This window comes from Lissotriton helveticus, chromosome 3_1 (genome assembly GCF_964261635.1).
Source record: "Lissotriton helveticus chromosome 3_1, aLisHel1.1, whole genome shotgun sequence".
Classification (NCBI taxonomy): domain Eukaryota; kingdom Metazoa; phylum Chordata; class Amphibia; order Caudata; family Salamandridae; genus Lissotriton; species Lissotriton helveticus.
Window position 1 is genome coordinate 1,496,647,547 of NC_136061.1, and position 17,689 is coordinate 1,496,665,235.

At 43.8% G+C, this 17,689-nt stretch overlaps 1 protein-coding gene across 1 annotated transcript in view; it reads left to right on the forward strand.

The window, feature by feature from the left end:
- The window catches only part of LOC144825013 (indolethylamine N-methyltransferase-like), a 60,045-nt gene that overhangs the window by 24,472 nt on the left and 17,884 nt on the right, over nucleotides 1–17,689 (forward strand). Inside the window, exon 2 of the mRNA XM_078683928.1 lies at nucleotides 8,947–9,136. Within this exon, the coding sequence (XP_078540054.1) occupies nucleotides 8,947–9,136 (190 nt within the window). The remainder of the gene's footprint in view (nucleotides 1–8,946; nucleotides 9,137–17,689) is intronic.

A 17,689-nucleotide genomic window follows, 5' to 3' on the forward strand; every position in this document is an offset into this window, starting at 1 on the left:
AATGACCACAAAATGGCTGCCAACTACTTCCTGTGATGTATTTCCTGTCTCCCACTTCATGTATTTGCTTGCCTGTATGAAAATATGTGTTCTAGTTTATTTTCGTAATTTACGGCACGAAATCGTAGTTTCCGGTTCCGGATCGTAGTTCACGCGCACGCGCATTACGACGCGGCCCCGGAAACTACGATTTTGCGCCGTAAATTACGATAATGACCCGGAACACATTATATCATACAGGAAATGTTATACAGGTAGTGGGAGACAGGAAATACATCACAGGAAGTATTTTGCAGCCATTTTGTATTAATCCTGGGCCATCCACATTCTGTACACAAATCCACTGCCATCCTGTTGTGTAGGGGAAGGTGAAATGACAATGCAGGTGTGTATCATGAATATGTATGAAAAGGGGGAACAGGTAATTTCAAGTCATTTATGCAGTGAAGGGGGTAGGGGGCTGACAACATCCATCCCACTTTCCTAATCTCATACTTTGCATTATGGGACATGTAGTTCATATTGAGTACTCAGTATCAGAGTTGAATGAAGTGTTATGTAACATTGGTGTGGATATGTCAGATACATATGGGGGCAGCTATACGAGCCGTGTATGCAACTATTGCGCCGCAGCAGCGCTACGCCACTTCCATGCTGTGGGGTATCTTCAACATGACGCATCTGTGAAATGTGTCATATTGTAAGGCCCTGCACCGCAGTTGTGCATTCCTGCACAGGGGGGGCCTTCCAGCACACAAACACCTCTGAACAGTGGCAGTGTGAAATTTACCAATTTACACTCAGTCATTTTCATGGCCATGCTGCGTCACAACCCTGCGCCTGCTTGTAGTAGGCCTAAGAATTGATGCAGCATGTTAGGCATCGGATCGCCGCTTGCCTTGCTGGAGCTGCATTGCACTTGCGACCCAACTCCAGTGGTGCTTCACCTTTATGACAGCATATGCTTCACGCTTCTGTCTATACTTGGCCCACAGCGCACAGCTTTGTAAATGCGGCACATCCATGATGGCGCAAGGGATGTCTGCTGTAAGGCACAATTACTGGGGCATCCCTGCTGATATGCAGAGGTTCAACTGTTGTTGTGAACCTGACCCATGGTGCATGAATCTCCCATGACATCATCACTCACATTCTGTGCCCATCATCTGTGGGTGAGTCAAATCTGTAGTGGGCATAGGCCTGAGTATGCAACCTTTTGTGATTTGGTGACCCATCCTTATGAGGTCCAGGTATGTCTCTCAGGACATGTATTGTTTGTGATCAGCGTGAATAGTTTGTTTTAGGGCTGTCCACTACGCTGCTTGCTGACATGGGCACATGACCTGAGGCACAATCCACCTTTTGACTTCTGTCAGCAGCTGTGACTTGCATGCAGTTAGTGTGGTTTGCAAAGTCGTCTCAGGGTGGCATTTATGGACACTGTTGTGTCTGTCCACATTTCATCATTGACAACAGACAGCAAACCACATGTTGGCCGTGGCACTACAGGTTGCTCATGCAAAATACGTGGCAACGAGTTGATCACGGTCTTGCATGCCCTGACGTCGGTCATGTGCAATAGCCCGGTCTCCCACATTCAGAGCTAGTCGAGGTTCGAGAGGCATGTTTAAGCCATGCATTAGAGCAATGTTGTGCAAAACACAACAGGCTAGTATGATCTTGCACTCAGCAACGGAGGCCAGATACTCACAGATTGAGAGGGAGGCGTTGGCGGTGAAGTGGGCCTGCAATCATTTCCACTTATATATCACAGGACAACCATTCCGGATGGTTACCGACCACCAGCCTTTAGTGCCGCTGTTCAAAGGTACGGCCCCACATCCGCCGCCGAGGATTGAAAGATGGGCCATCCAGGTTCAACACTACCAGATGGACCTAGTCTACAGACCCAGAGCTAAGAACCCTGACATTTAACACTCCGCTTAGTCCTGACAGGATCTCTTTAATTGTATTTTGAAAGATTTCAGCTGCCAATGTGATGCCAAAGTTAAGCCTCTTGTACCTCCGTAAGCCAAGATGCGTGGAAAACGTTGTGATGTATCTACTCTCCTCCGCAAGCTTGAGTTGATGGTACCCCGCATTGAGGTCCAACTTGGAAAACCATTGTGCCCCATTTAAGTCTGTTAGGATGTCGTCCACTGTAGGAGTGAGATGTCTTTCCCGTTTGATTGCCTTGTTCGGCATCCTCATGTCTATGCAGATACGGATTTGTCCCGGCTGTCGAGGCTTCTCCGCGATCACCATTGGCGACACCCATGGTGTAGGTCCCGTCACTTTTTCAATGACTCCCATCTCTTTTAATTTCACGAGTTCTTGTTCCACAGCCGTTCTCAGGTGAAACGGTATCCTCCTATGTCTTAACGTGATAGGTTTAATTGCTTTGTCTATATGTAGCTTTACTGGAGGCCTCTTGATGGTGCCTAGCCCTTTAAACACTGAGGGAAACAGTTGAGGATCTCTTCGGTGTGGAGCAATTTCAGTGCATTTGCAAACGTAATGAGTTTGAGGTCTTCCGCCGTATGGCTGCCAACCAACAGGTCCGCCTCTCTGTCAATTACATGGAACGTTGTTGTTAGTTCTTGATCCTCAGCTTTCACCTGCACTGTCATCTTCCCTCTCACAGGTAGTGGGGTTTTGCTCCCGTAGGTTCGAATGCGTGCCTTCGATGGCATTAGTTGGGTCTTGGACTTAGTGCTTTATAGCCCATGACATTAATCGTTTCTCCAGTGTCTATGACTCCTGTTACCGTCGACCCATCGATTTGTATTTGACACTTAGGCTGTGGCCTGCGCCATTTCTTGAGTTCATTGACAAATGAAACGTAGTAGCACTCCTCCTCATCATCCGTCGACGAGTCATCCACCCGGTTTGGGTGACGGGATGGTGGTCTGTTTCCTCTAGCCGAGTACCCCTCCCGTGTGTCTTCTAGGGCCAGCTGTCTAACTGCTCTGGTTGGCACTTTCCTCCCTTCCGGTTTTTGTCCACGCGAGACTGCTTTCGCACCCCCTCTGCACACGCTGGCAAAGTGGTTGTTTCCTCCACACTTGTCACACGTTTTACCACGTGCCGGGCAACTCTCTCGGTTATGCTCTTTGTACCCGCAGGATCCGCATTGATTACGTCTCTGTGTTCTAGTCGGCCATCTTCCTCTTCCCCCACGGCTGGTGCTCCTTACCACATCCACTCTTTCCGTCTTCACTGTTACATCAGAGCTTGCTGATGGGTTGATAGCGGATTCCATCGCGGCGGCCCGCACGTCTGATAGCTCATGCGACCGAGCCAGCAGTAGGATCTCGTCCAGCGTTATACGCGGTTGCCTCAAAATTAGTGTCCTCAGGTGTTTGTTCTTACACCCCTGAATTAATTGCGCCGTGACCTCTTTCTCTTGTTTATCGTCCGGGCATGTGCTTATCAATTCCCGTAGACGGGCATGGAACGCATCCATGGTTTCTCCCTCCCGTTGTTGGGATTGTCTAAATTTAAACCTTTCATAGTGGGGATTAAGCTGCGGATCAAAATGGGCATTTAGGGCCTGGACTGCCCCATCGTAGTCTGTGGCCGCCCCAGTGTTTGGCAGGTGTAGAAACAATTTGTAGAGTTCGTCACCCCCAAAATGTAATAGCAAGGATCTTTTCACTTCATTGTCCTTTTCCCTCGTTGCTGTGAAGTAGTTATTTAAACGACTCAGCCATACCACCCAGCATGGAGCTGCCGTGCCTGGATCCGCCAGCGCATTGAACGGAGGAATGGGGTTGATCTGGGCATGCGGTGAAGGCTGAATCATAGCACCTTGACCCAGTTGCACCACTGGTCCCACTTGTTGTGCAGGGGCCGCTTGCTGTACTGGAGCTGCGAGTTGTTGTGCCCCACCTGCGGCCGCTGGGCCTTGTTGCACAGACATGGCTGCGTTGTCCCACACCTATCCTCAGTGACCTTGGTGCATAAGCTTCAATGCACGTTTCCTTGTGCCTGGCGTGCCACCTCCCTTTCGCCGGGCGTCGTGTTTGGGATATTTTAATCAATATAGTGTTCACTTGCCCCTCAATGCACTCGCCACACTCCGTTATGCTAATGTGGTCGTCCTCCGACCTCACCTGGGATGACCCCACAATGTATATTGCCCGTTAGATATTTCTCAATTACAGCAGCCAATGCTTGTTTATTTATTTTTTTATTTTTTTGAATGAGTCCCATGCAGCCGATCCCTTCTCCGGGCCTTCGCTCCTTGTTCCGCTCAAATCACCAGCTCCTGGGGGCCTTAGCGCTGCCTCTCGCTCCTTCGATCATGTCCGTTGGGCCTCAGACGGGCTTCCTGCGCACTGCGCATGCGCGCCCCACCGGTCGCAGTAGTTGGGCCTCGGACGGGCCTCCCGCCACATGCGGGCCTCTTCGCTCCTCGCTGACCGCGCCTTGCCGAACTCCGGTCCCCAACGCAGCACAGCCCACGCTGCTTACTGGAACACCAGGCACGGGGCGACTTCCTCGGCGGCACCACGTGGGTCACCACGCAGCGCCCGGAGCGCGCTGGAGCAGCCGACTTCACCACACCGCCTCCGGGTTCTTCTTGACTGCCTGGATCCCACCCTCGTCGCCAGTGTAGGGATGCTGGCCAGGGGTCACAACAGATAACGGTAGGGAACTATGCCAAGAGCTTATACATAAATAAGTGTACACACACTGTGGTGGTCGGGTTGGACAGGAAGCCACGAGCGACCTCCGCCCATTTATTTATAGCCTTCTGGCCACGCCTGGCCAGAAGGTGATACATTGTGTGCTGGTTCTTCCGGGTCTCAGCCGAGACCCGAGAACCACTAGACCGCTACAATTATGACTGTCTACTAAGAAAGAAATGTTGTAAAATGGACCGAATAAAAATTATTTAAATAAATACATTTTTTGATGTGAAAAAAGTAACTTATTTGTGGAAATGGGCGGAGTAGAGTGTGTAGGCAAACACTGTGCCACAACAAAATCTATGGACATTAATGCTGTGTGTGAATATATGATTTGCCCCTATCATCTATCTTGCTGTTCTTGGTTTCAGTATCAATGAGCCAACAGCCCCATCTTCCCGGAACCAGCCCTTTTTAGACCCACACCACCAGTGGCGGCTGGTGAGGTTTGTGAGTGGTGAGTGCTGTGCCTAGTGGGGGGGCGAAGGCGAGAGGGGGAATCACAGCGTTTTTGGGGGAGGTTAGTTGCAATTTCCTGTGCAAATCTTATTTAACAAAAATGGGATTCAAAACTGCATTGTTCAGCCAGATTTTTTACACAAGCTCTCTCTCGCCCTCTCTCTCTGTGTCAGATATCAGTGTTTCTTACTAGGTGCATTATTAGAGTAATCCTGCTGGTCAACCATTGACAAGCGACAGGGGAAGACCACCTGCCATACTAGAGATCCCATTTCTGTATTCTCAATATAAGTTCCAATGACGCACTCCATGTGTGAATCAAATTTGAGTAGTGTTAACCAATGATTAGATATGCAGCAGCAAAAAATTATCAGTCAATTCACACAACTCAATTCACACTGCATTAAAATCCCAAAACATAGCTGTTTCACATGATGAGAAGTTCTTCTACATATGTACAGGAAGCTCCTCTGAGCATCAGCTTACCTAAACACTAACAACAAGTGAATTGCTTAATGCTGTCTTTGTTATTTAATTGATTTTTTGTCCAAAAAAAAAACAATGGTCAAGGACACAGTGACCTAGAAAAGGCAACCAACTATTACCATTACACAACTGCACTTCCAAAATACTATCTTCCTTGACAAGGACTGTAAACCCATTTTACCTCCGAAAACTGCTGTACTTTACATTTTTAAGTTATTGTAAGTTAATTTTTCACAGAGGCTCGCTATATAAACACATTGTGTAATAATATGAAGACAGTTGTGAGCGCAGTGGAGGACATTTGCTATCCAACAGTAACATAGATGACTGGCAGAACAAACTGGGTCTAATATTCTTATTAAAAGAAACTGATGCAGGTCACAAGAATGATATAAGAGAACAGTTCTTTCCAAGCTGCAACTGAATACATCTAGCATATCCTAAAAGAGACATAGTAAGAGAGTACGGCTCACTCTTATGGCTGTCACTGCACTCAGCTCTCACCAGAAGTTCATAAATATTAATGCAGGGCACAGTTTGGCCTCCTCTCTGTAGGCCATGGTCTGATGAGGTTTTAGGTACATTATCTCAACGGTATCAAAGAGCACCTATTTAACCATCCAGCTTGCATTTACAAGTCATTAAATGTCATGCAAGACAACACAGGAAATATGTGACATTAAAACCCAGCATGTCTTTTAATTTGAGCTAATGTCTTCATAATTTATGATCTCAAACAAACAGTTGTCAGCTGTATATAAGTTCATTGGTCAAACTCACGACCCCCCATGGAGGCGAAAACAGACACGCATTGGCAAATCCAGCACATGACGAGAAATAGCAACACACCACCCAAGAAGGAACTGTATCCTCCTAGCAAGACATGGACAAGGCCTGTTTAGCCTCAAGATCAAGGGCACATGCACCAGTTTTCAGTATTTTGAAATGTTCATCCCAGGTGATTAGAAAATGCAGATTCAGCTGAGAGTGTGCAGCACCCCTCCCCAGCCTGGAGCAGACTGACAAGTGCCTCTCGAGAATTTTAACTCTTTGTACTACAATTCCCATGTTGTTTTTCCTGTACATGAACTTTAGCTTTTGATCTAAATAACAGTTTTCTCATGGCCGGGTACACATGAACAAGGAGGAGGCCCCAGAGGTTTTAAAGAGCCACGAGTTAGACTTAATGCAAGAAATTCCACAGTGAGGGGAATGTCCGAGGTTAGCCAAATACTTTTCTAAGTGTTTTGGTTAAGACTCCACATTTAAAAGGAAGGTACCAGTACAGCGATGTCAGTGACAAAAAGGAAACACACTACATGCAAATGAGCTCTATTAACAGCTTGTCTGCACTTGAAGAGTTAAGGCACTGAGACCCTCTTTAAGAACGAAACTCACAGGGAAGGAAATGACAGGGCCGCCGCAAGGACAGTTTGTACTTCTTTTACAGCGCAAAAAAACAATACCTATCACGAGGATGAATGCACATACCAGAAAGAACGTATACATCTATTGCAATCACATCTGGAGTCCAGAAGCTTGTTGCTGACCGGATAACTTCTACGCGCCTTTCTGACTGCCGGGTGCTAAAATGGCGCCCATCAGCTTTGACTTGCGCAGGAGGCAGACACCTCAAGTCCAGTCTGCGCAGTGTGTCTTAAGTCATGATGACTTACTGCGCATACTCAATACCTTGCCTTCCAGCACTCAAACGTCACCTCACCCTTTCCCAACTCGTCACAGGGTCTCACCCTGTGATGAGTTGGGAAAGGGTTGGGTCACAATGCTCTCCACTCCTTGATTGACGTGGAGGCTTAGCTCTACATGGCTGGGGTCAAAAACGCCCAGGGCTAACTTTGCCTCCACGTCATCAGGGGGTGGAGACGGTCCTTGATGTTTGGTATTTGCCGAGCTGATGACCTCACAGGTATCAGGGCTGTGAGATTTTCAGCCCGGCAATACTGCAGCCTAGGGGAGCGTGTAGGGAAAGTGCTAGCTTGTGACACATCACACTGCACGCACTAGTTTCAACATCACTGACAGACAGTAACAAAAGTGAGTCTAGTCGTAAATGGCAGACACTGCCTCTATTATTGTTTTACTTTTATGGGGACTGTAAAGGGGGCGGAGCCCTAACGCCCTAACGCAGAAACCGCCACTACACACCACATAAGCGTTCTCATACTCCTTCATGTCACATTTCAACCCTATAAAACGCCTGTAGAGCCTTCTTGAGAGGCAGGGATTTGTGTTCATAGGTTCATGTCTAAGTGTTATATGCATTCTTTCTGCATTTGCCGTTTTCTGCATTGCCAACTATCCTACCTTTCCTGTGTGAATCTCAGAACACGGTCTGTAATTATGTTGAGGGTTTGTTGATGGAGCCTTTCTGTTAGATCTGAATGGAGAACTATAGCCTCATACAGAAGAGATGTGCCTCAGACCTTCTTAAACCTAAACATGGAAATCCTTGATGAAGATGTTGCCAAATAAACTATTAGCATTCACAAACATGGTGTATCAACTCAGAATTCCATTTCAAATCTAAAATGAAATGTAGACTTTCCCACTTTACTTTTAGGAATGTCTGAATTGGATAAAAGCTACAGAGCCTAGCCTTATGCATGCACACATACCCATTAGCTGCCTTTATAAGCATGCATCAGCATCAAAATTCCAGAAAAAGAATACCAAAATAGCCTGTAAAAACTCTTATATGTAACGTAGGAGGAAGATCCTTCTCCTACCTGGCGGCCAAGACTTGGAACTCCCTCCCCATCCACCTCCGTCTGACCCAAGACCACCTCTCCTTCAGGAAGCAACTCAAGACCTGGCTGTTCGAGCAGTAGCAGACCCCCTCCCCCTAGCGCCTTGAGACCCTCCGGGTGAGTAGCGCGCTATACAAATTTCTTGATTGATTGATTGATAGGTCATAGCTCTCTATGACAGTCTTGTGGAAGTCACATGTTACTCTGTAGTAATTGTGTCAAATGATAACACTGAGCTTGAATCATTATAGAGGAGGTTATTAACATGGGGTTGTCTCCTTTGTGGCTTTCTGGAGTTTCACAGGATTCAGCAATAAATAAATACATTGACAGAATAAAGTATTTTAGATCATTGAAAGACTACCAAGTAAAGATTCAAATGAATATTGTTTTGCTTTGTTTTGTGTGGTTATATCATTGTCAATTGTGCCTACCATGTTTGCATTTTCTGACATTGGTCACATTAAGAGCACCAATTTAAACTGAATATTAAAGATAATAATGCAATATATCCAATATGTTGTGTTTACTTTAACCAGGAGATGTGAAAGGGGATATCCTGATCAAGTATGGTGGAACATTAGTAGCTTCTTCACTTTTGCCAGCCTGTGAATCTTTTAAAGACATCTTCATTGTAGATTTTTTGGACAGTAATCTAAAACGTGTTGATCAATGGTTGAAGAAGGAGCCTGGGACAATCGTTCCAAGTGAGCTTGAAAAAAAAGACAGGTAAGATTATTGTGTGAACTGTATTTGTGTCTTACATTTCTTGTCTTTTGGGAGTACTTAACTTAGTTGCCGAATACTGGAGACTGTTATGAGTCCTTTACATATTTCAGATGTTCCATACCATTTTGCTGTGGCACAATTTAAAGATAGCATATCCAATCGCAACAAAATCCAAAAATGGCTGACCCCATGGAGCATATTCCATGTTATATATGGTAGTAATTCTTTCATTGAGAGAGTATTTTTCCCTTTTGGTATTCCCTTTTTTAACAAAACCTCATTGTCCAAGGTAAAGCTTAGGGTCTGAAAGTGATGTTTTAAGCAGGCCTTGAATTGAGGGGCAGGGATTGAGAGTACTAAATCTGGCTCCAGCCCAAGTTGGGATCCAACGAACTTGAAATTTCTGTAGACTAGAGTCTTGTCCTTCTTGTCTACAATCATTTTCTTTCTCATGTAGGCTCCTTAGGGAATCACCTTCGCTCTTCTCAAGGCAGGCAACCCATCAAAGAACACCCGCCAGACCTTGGACATAATCACTTTTAATTCCCATTTTCAACCTTAATGCTGCCACAGAAACTGAGGTATTACAGGAGTTATGTCTTCTCAACACCTGCCCTTCAATGTTATACAAAAATCCCAATCTAGCAATATCTATAAACTCCACTGCATATATTAGTGTAGTGGGGATTTTAGCCCGATATACCACGAAATGGTGGAGAAAATGTCTTCTACCTGTAGCCCCACAGAATGCACCCAACCCCTTAGCCTGGGACTAGGCTTTAAACGTTTTATTTGAGATGTAATCACTGTCATTAAATTTGATGCACATTATTTTCCCTAGAAAGTTATGTCTTCACGACTTCCAATTTTTGAATACCTAAATGCCAGGGGAATATTGTTACACTCCCTCCAGTTGATTATTGAGACTCTTAGGGTTAAGATCCAGGATCACTATGTCGTCCACATAAAGGAGACATGATACTAGATGTCCCCCAATATTCGGTGGTAAACCTGTACTTTGGAATACGGAGGCAGGCAGATCCAAAATATATGAAGAAAAGAGCAATGGGGTAAGCAGGCAGACTTGTCTGAAGCCATCTTTGTTGGAATTTCTCTTGAAAGACCACGATCGCCCCCTAATAGTACTCTGCAACAGATGGAGGAATGGAGGGCAATAATTAGGTGCAATATGGTACCTGGCATGCCAAGGTCCAACAGCCTTTTTTACAGCACCTGGCAATCCACTTTGTCAGAAGCCGTGGAAAAATCTAAAAATGCAGCATATATCACACCACCTCTAATAACCACATAGGTTTAATTAATGAGTTGTAGAACAGCAATATTGTCTCGGGTTCCATTCTTTTTCCTAAAGCTAGTCTGCCCCACTGGTATGAATTTGCTGCTCCTCTGCCCAGGTGTTAACCCTGTGTCAACAGACATTTGGACAAGACTTTGCCAACTGCATCTAATAAAGCATTCTGGGGATAGTTTACATGGATTTTACAGTCCCCCTTTTTAAAAAGAGAAACTATAATACTTCTAGTCCAAAAAGTATTCACATGACCTATTCTCTTAGCAAAATTTAAAGACCGGGAATAGTAATGTAGACCAAAGGGTAGCTTCCTGTTTTACCATGGATATTGGAACTGCATCTGGACCTATGGCAGCAGAAGAGTGCATCCCTAAACTAGCGGACTCAATTTCCTTCATAGTTGGAGAGTTATTGGAGGCTATACTTTGTTCCAAAACTAAGAGACTCTCTATCTTACCATTTGCCGTATATATAGTGCAGAAATGAAAGTGACCAAATGTAGGAAGGGTGGCTAAGGATACCTTTTTAGATGAGCAAACTTGGGTAACTCACTTTACTAACTTGTATAGAAAATATGAAGATGCTCATATAGCATCCAATACAGCAAGTAATGTAACCCCAGTAGATCCGCTTGTCTTTACCTTGGGGGAAACTGAGCTGGCTTTAAGCCAAGTTAAAACTGGGAAAGCCCCAGGTTTGGATAAAATCCCTGGGGATCTTTACAAGCACGACTCAAAAATATGGGCACCCTATATCAATTATCTGTGCAACAAATTTTCATTTAGTTTAGAATTTCCTGAAAGTTGGAAGGGAGCTGAAATTGTTTTAATATATAAAAAAGGAGACAGGAAGGATCCCTGTAATTATCGGCCAATAAGCTTAATGGACATCCTACAAAAAATCTACTAACGCCATATTTTACTACGAGTGAGTAATTGGCTGGATGAAAATTCATTTTTGACTAAATTTCAAGCCGGGTTTAGGACAAAAGTCAGCACCATAGATCAGTGTTTTAGATTCTGCTGCCTCTATTGGAAGTACGTAATGATAAAAAAGGCCCATCTATATGTTGCCTTTGTTGACTTAAGGGCAGCATTCGATCTGGTGCCACGTGATCTTCTTTGGAAAACGTTGAGTGCAGCAGGTATGCCAAATAATATAGTAGCACAGATCATAAAATTGCATGAAGGGAACTTTGCGAGAATCAGATGGGGTCCAAACGGCGAACTATCCGGGAAAATTCCAATTGAACGCGGAGTTCGCCAAGGATGCGTTTTGGCCCCCACGCTTTTTTCTATTTTCGTAAATGATATTCCCTCATACTTAGAAAGATGTAAAAATGATGCACCCAAATTGAATGGTGAAAGGGTAGCATCTCTACTATTTGCTGACGACACCATTCTGATATCCCAAACAAAAAATGGCTTGCAGACCTTATTGAACACTTTTAATGATTATTGTAGTCAAAAGGGGCTAGAGATCAATGTTAAGAAAACGAAGTACATGGCCCTGAACCCAACCAAACCTGATAAGGGGTGTTTAATGTTAAAAGGAGTGAAGCTGGAATCAGTGCCTCACTTCTCATATTTAGGGGTGACACTAGATTCCAACTTCACCTGGAAAGCTCAATTGGAAAAAAGCAAATTAATATTTGCTCAGAATGTCAAACCGATACTTAGAGAGCAAAGCTTAAGTACCAGTAAAGCGGTGTTTCCAGTAATGGAACTTTTTAAATTCAAAGTCCAATCATCAGTGCTTTATGGTGCAGAATTGTGGGGGTCTGGGTCTAAGGAGACCTTCAATGTCCAAGATAATAACTTCATGCGAAGCTTGGTAAGGGTTCCGAGAGGAACTCCATTGGTACCTCTGCAACTGGACCTTAATTTTAAAAGAACAGACCACCATGTTCTTATTAGACCACTTATGCTATGGGTGAGATTGTGGCATGTCCCTGAACTCCAAGTATATAGAGAGGGGCTGATAGAGATCATGGCGCTGGACAGCCAGAAAAAAATCCCATGGCTTAGACATGTTAGTATTTGGTTTAATAACATAGGTCTGAAACATTTTTGGGAGAACCCTGAGCTATTACCATCTAACCCCAAATTAGTCCTGAAAAAGGCCTTTTGGACATATGTAGCGAACATGACTGTGAATGCCATAACTAGTGGCTCATTAGTTTTAAAATTTCTAAACTTTAAGGATGAACCCTTTTATGAGACCTTTATGGACGAAATAGAGCCTCCACTTGCCAAAACATTATTTTTAAAGTTTAGATACGGTAATCTTTTACTGAAATCAACTTTGGCTCGCTGGGCAAGGAACCGTGATCCATCTTCCGAGGCATTGGACGAAGTTTGCTCACTTTGTGAAAATAATCAAATAGAGAATGAGCAACATATTTTTTTCTTCTGTCCCTTGTATGGCCAAGAAAGATCAAGATGGATCAAACCAATATGCCTTCTATTAGGCCTGAGATCCTACCGTCAGGCTCTGAGAATTTTGACTACAAACACTTCACAGCAGATAATATTTAGTGTTAGTAGATTTTTACTTTCTGTTTGCCACCGCAGGAAAAAAATGGGTCATCAGCTGTAACCGAGTTTCCTTTATCTATGGACTTGAATTATGGACTTGAATTTGTTTTTAATAGCACCACTTAACTGAAATTGCTTCTAAAATCATTGATGTGTCCTTCAGTCTCATATGTTTTTATTGTCATGCTCCAAGAGTCTTTCTACATGTGTTGCACAGTCATATAGAATGTTCTTAATATTTTAACTGAATGTTACTATTTTTCTTTTTAATGAATTGTAATGTTTAAATTGCTCTTTTATGGCGTCAAGCCGAAATAAAGATTTAAAGAATTAAAGAAAGTGACCAAACTTCTCCAATTGGGGAAGTGGTAGATCTAGCCCCTTTCCCACACCCTTCTATTACTTCATCCCAGAAGTTTCTCATATGACACTTGGAGGCAGCCTCTCTTAGATCTATCCAAATCTGATCATAAGCTAGGATTTTTAAGCTTGCCTTTAAGCGGCTTCTATGCCTTTTCAAGAAACACAGGAAATGAATTATCTTAGTAGAGTACAAAATAAATCTGTTTCCTGACCAGACAACGCATTTCTTTATTCACCTGGTGGATTGGAAGAGGAATTTATTTTATCAGAACCTTGGGGAGTTTTCTGGTAGAATTTGTTACAATCTGCTTCATAAACTGTTTAGAAAAGTTCAAAATGTTGACCTCTCAGGAATCCACATTGTTAACTGCATTTTCTAATATACCCTTAAGATAGATATCAATCTGGGGTCCCACTGGTATGACCCTGAATTTTTATTACATTTTGATGTGGCCTTATCACATTTTCAAGAGCTAGCAGGAGTTGTATTTGCCTCTATGATAAAAAGCAGCAAACGATGATCGCTATTAATGGAGTCGATTAATTTTAATTCACCTAACAAGTGAAAGGGGTTATATCCAACAATAGGATAGTCCAAAAATAGCCTCACCCATCATGAGAGATTTATGGGTATACTCTGCAGGAGAGTCAGAGGGCATCTCCCATTACCAATTAAGCAATCATTGCTTCTCAATTGGTCAAGGAGAATCTTTCCTCTCATATCACTTCTAGTTTTAGATGGAAAGGATATGGGTTAATAAACAAAGCTTCCTCTTTTTCTACTTCATGAAATAAATTGAAAGCATGGTTGAAGATTTTACAATGTAAGCCTCCTGCCAAGAAGACATGAGGGGCATTCGCCTTATCAACATTAGTTTTAATAAAAGTAAAAACCTTCTGCACAAGTTCATTATACAAGGCATTGGGAGGAATATAGGTGTTTATCACTGAGATTGGTGCCAACACTTCTCCCCTGCATTAGGGAACAATGTTATTGCTATAAAAAGGTTAGAGGAATCCCTGTAGCTGTCATATTTCTTATTTGTCAAAAGAGTCAATGCCCCCCCCGTTTACATGGCCTTTCCCAGATGGGGGGGCTTTACATTATATGGAGAAGAAATCATCACACTGATGCTCACCAGCACACAAGCTCTCCTGGAGACAAATTATGTCAGCATTTAGATCACTCAAAAATAGCAGCTTCTATTTACTTTTCTCTATTCCTGCCACGTTCCATGAGACCACTTTCAATTCATTGCTAATTGTAATGCTGTATTGAGGGGGTGGCTCATTGTTTAAATTCACCATTTTCATAATCAGCGTGAACATTAACAGATCGGCCAGTAGTTGCAAGTCTTCCATTTGTTCCTATGTGAACTTTCAACCCTTTTGGATCCAACACAAAACCCCATGTTAGAGAAGGAACTTATCAACCCCCCCCTGTTATTATAAAGCGAATCAGACCCCTCATCCTGGCCAATGACTCCCTCATAAGCGGGAAACAGAACGATACCTTTTCGTTCAAGACATTCTCTGTTTTCCAGTACCATGTTCATAACAATTTTAGAGTGAAAAATGACCCTTGTTTTATCCCCGGCCCACTATGGGACAGGGAGACCAATGAACTGTCATTGCTTTCGATTAAATTCAAGTTCTTTATTTCTGCAAAACAAGCTAGTAAAGATGCACGATTCAGAATTATATCAGAGTTAAAGAGGGGGACAAAATCTCATATGGAGGTATTAACATCGCTGGGGAGAGAAGGGTAATCTTCTTGGTCAGATGATATCAAGGTTACTTTTGCCCTACCTGAATCCAAAAAGGGACAGCTGTCGGATTGAGTGAAGAGGGACCAGCAATGGGTGAAGGGGAGGGAGACACAGTAACTGCCCCTGGATCGCTCCTCTCTACGGGGGAGATGATAATTGGAGCGGTGGGTCAATATTTAGCCATTTCTGTTTTTACCCTTAAAAGGATGCCTAAGTCCATTCTAAAATGTTCTCTCCATCTCAAGCAAACATTTTTTGGGCCTTTTTTTTTTACAAAATTTGCTGATTGGATCTGTTCGCCCCTCTCCATTTTTTTGTTTTGTCCTTACACTTAAATTAAGTGTTCCCGTTGAGGCAGCCACACTTAACTTCCAACTTCATGTTCCAGATTTGGTGATTTCACAGAAAATCCATGTGCTACAGGCTCCACAGAACAGGGTGTCAAAAGGGGTTAAATCAGGGTTTTCTGCCTCAGATCCTTTTTTGTGGAAATTCTTGGGTGCTTTAATCAGTGGCTTTCCTGCTTGTGAGCAGAAGTTAAGGCTTGGAACCCGAGGAGTTAAACCATTAATCTCATCTTCTGCAGTCACCCGAGTAAATACCCTTTGGCGGGTAGCTCTCAATTTACCTAGAGTTATCTTTTCCTTATCTTCTTTAACACTAGTTAGTACCTTCAGAATCCTGGTGACACTATCTTGAACAGAATCGGACCCTGCTACAAAGTTATCTAGGAGGGCCTAGATGGAGGATAGAATTGTCTCTAAGAAGAACAGTTATTCGGAGACTTGTGCCTCCTGGCTTGGAAGATTACATCACAAATTACCAATCAGTTCCAAGTCTGGTCTTGCCTATATTTGAGATACTATTGAAGGATGTACCAAGGGTGTACTACTAAAGAGCTGCAGGCCAGTTATCAGTGAGGGTGTAACCGGAGTTCTGTAAGATATTATCCATCTTTTGCACCCTGCACCTGTGAATAACCTCCAGATCTATGTCCGGAAGTGTAATATCTTCTCTTAGTAGACAGGGTGCTTCCTCTTGGGTTAGTACTTCGATATCCCCCTCAGGGGTAATTGGGTATTGAGAATGCACAGAAGGATTATCAACACTTTGTCCAGGAGGATATTTATTACTGCACTTCATATCATCTTGGGTTGTTTCTTACCCTTTAGTGGGTTAATGTGCGATGATCTGTTCCTCATAGAGTTAAATTTAGTTTTGACCCATGCCCTTGACATGATCAGGCAACTGGAGCAAAGTTTCCTTGCTGTCATTTTGGTCCTTCTCCCCCTATGTCTACGTTGTTTGCCAGATAGGGTTAATCGCACAAGAAATTCACTCTAGGCAAAACCCAATTATTTAAAAGGCAGTCCTTGAATAGGGAAAGAGAATAGATAGTTGCAAAGTTCTTTCCTGGCAGCTTATTATTCAAACACTATTGTCTGAGACAGCAAAAGGAAGTATGTTGCAACTAGGGGTGCGCAGGATGGCAAACCACACCAAGTTTTAGCTCGGTTGCTTCCACTGCGACACACTCAAGCCCCTGGTGAGGCCCCCATTAATGAGGGGCTTATGCTGTGTTTAACAGTAACTTCACCTCCTTGTTTTTTTCTCCACCTTCCACCACCAGGCAAATCATACCACCACGGCCTGAGCAAACTTGTACTGGTGGCCGGACCGAGAACCAAGAGAGCCGCTGCAATGAATTCAGGCAGCCAAATAAAAGTGGCATTCCAGGAGTAGCCCTCCTACGGTTATTACCCCCTTCGGTCATACTTGTGGCCTCTCTGGCGGTCTCGTGGGATTTTGTCACAGGGCAACAGGGTTGGAGGGAAGAGGGAACCAGCTAGTTGTAGGACTCTCTAAAGGCCTCCCAAGGGTGTTGCAGGGCAGGAAAATGTGAAGCAAGAGGCTTCCAACTCGTTGGAGGGGGCAGGGGACAAGTCAGACGAACCCCGCTCAATCCACCCCACACTGCTGTGAGCTTACCAAGCTCGAGAACGGTCTTGAAGGCAGACTTCATTGCCTCAGAGTGAGCGGTCCATTCTTCTGTTGGACCAAAGCTGGCTTGGAACCAGGGCTCGATGGCAAGAAGCTCAGACAGCACCACTTCAGCGCGAGCAGCACAGGCGGCCTTGCATTGCTCCTTGCATTTCATTTCTTGCCATGCCCACGGCACAGAACAGAACTGTACATAATTCGCCTTAAGTTTCTGCAAACTACAACACTAACTGTTCCTCCTCAGCTCATTGTCCTTGAGATTATTTATGTAATAAAAACTTCACACAAACAAAAGCGCAAATTCATGAACCACAGTGGAAAATACTGAGGCAAAGATTTTTTAAATCATATGAAAAGAATCTTAGCCCCCCGCACAAGTGACCACATTTCAAATATGCCAACATTTCCATGTTATAACATATTTAGCCCTCTAGGTTGCTCAGTTGACTAAAATAGAGTACCCTTGAGCAAGAGGACCATAAGGCTTTTTCAGAAATTAGAACTGATTAGGCATGGTTGTATCATTGCTGACCTGATTGTAGGAGAACCATGACTCTATTTCTAAATGCAG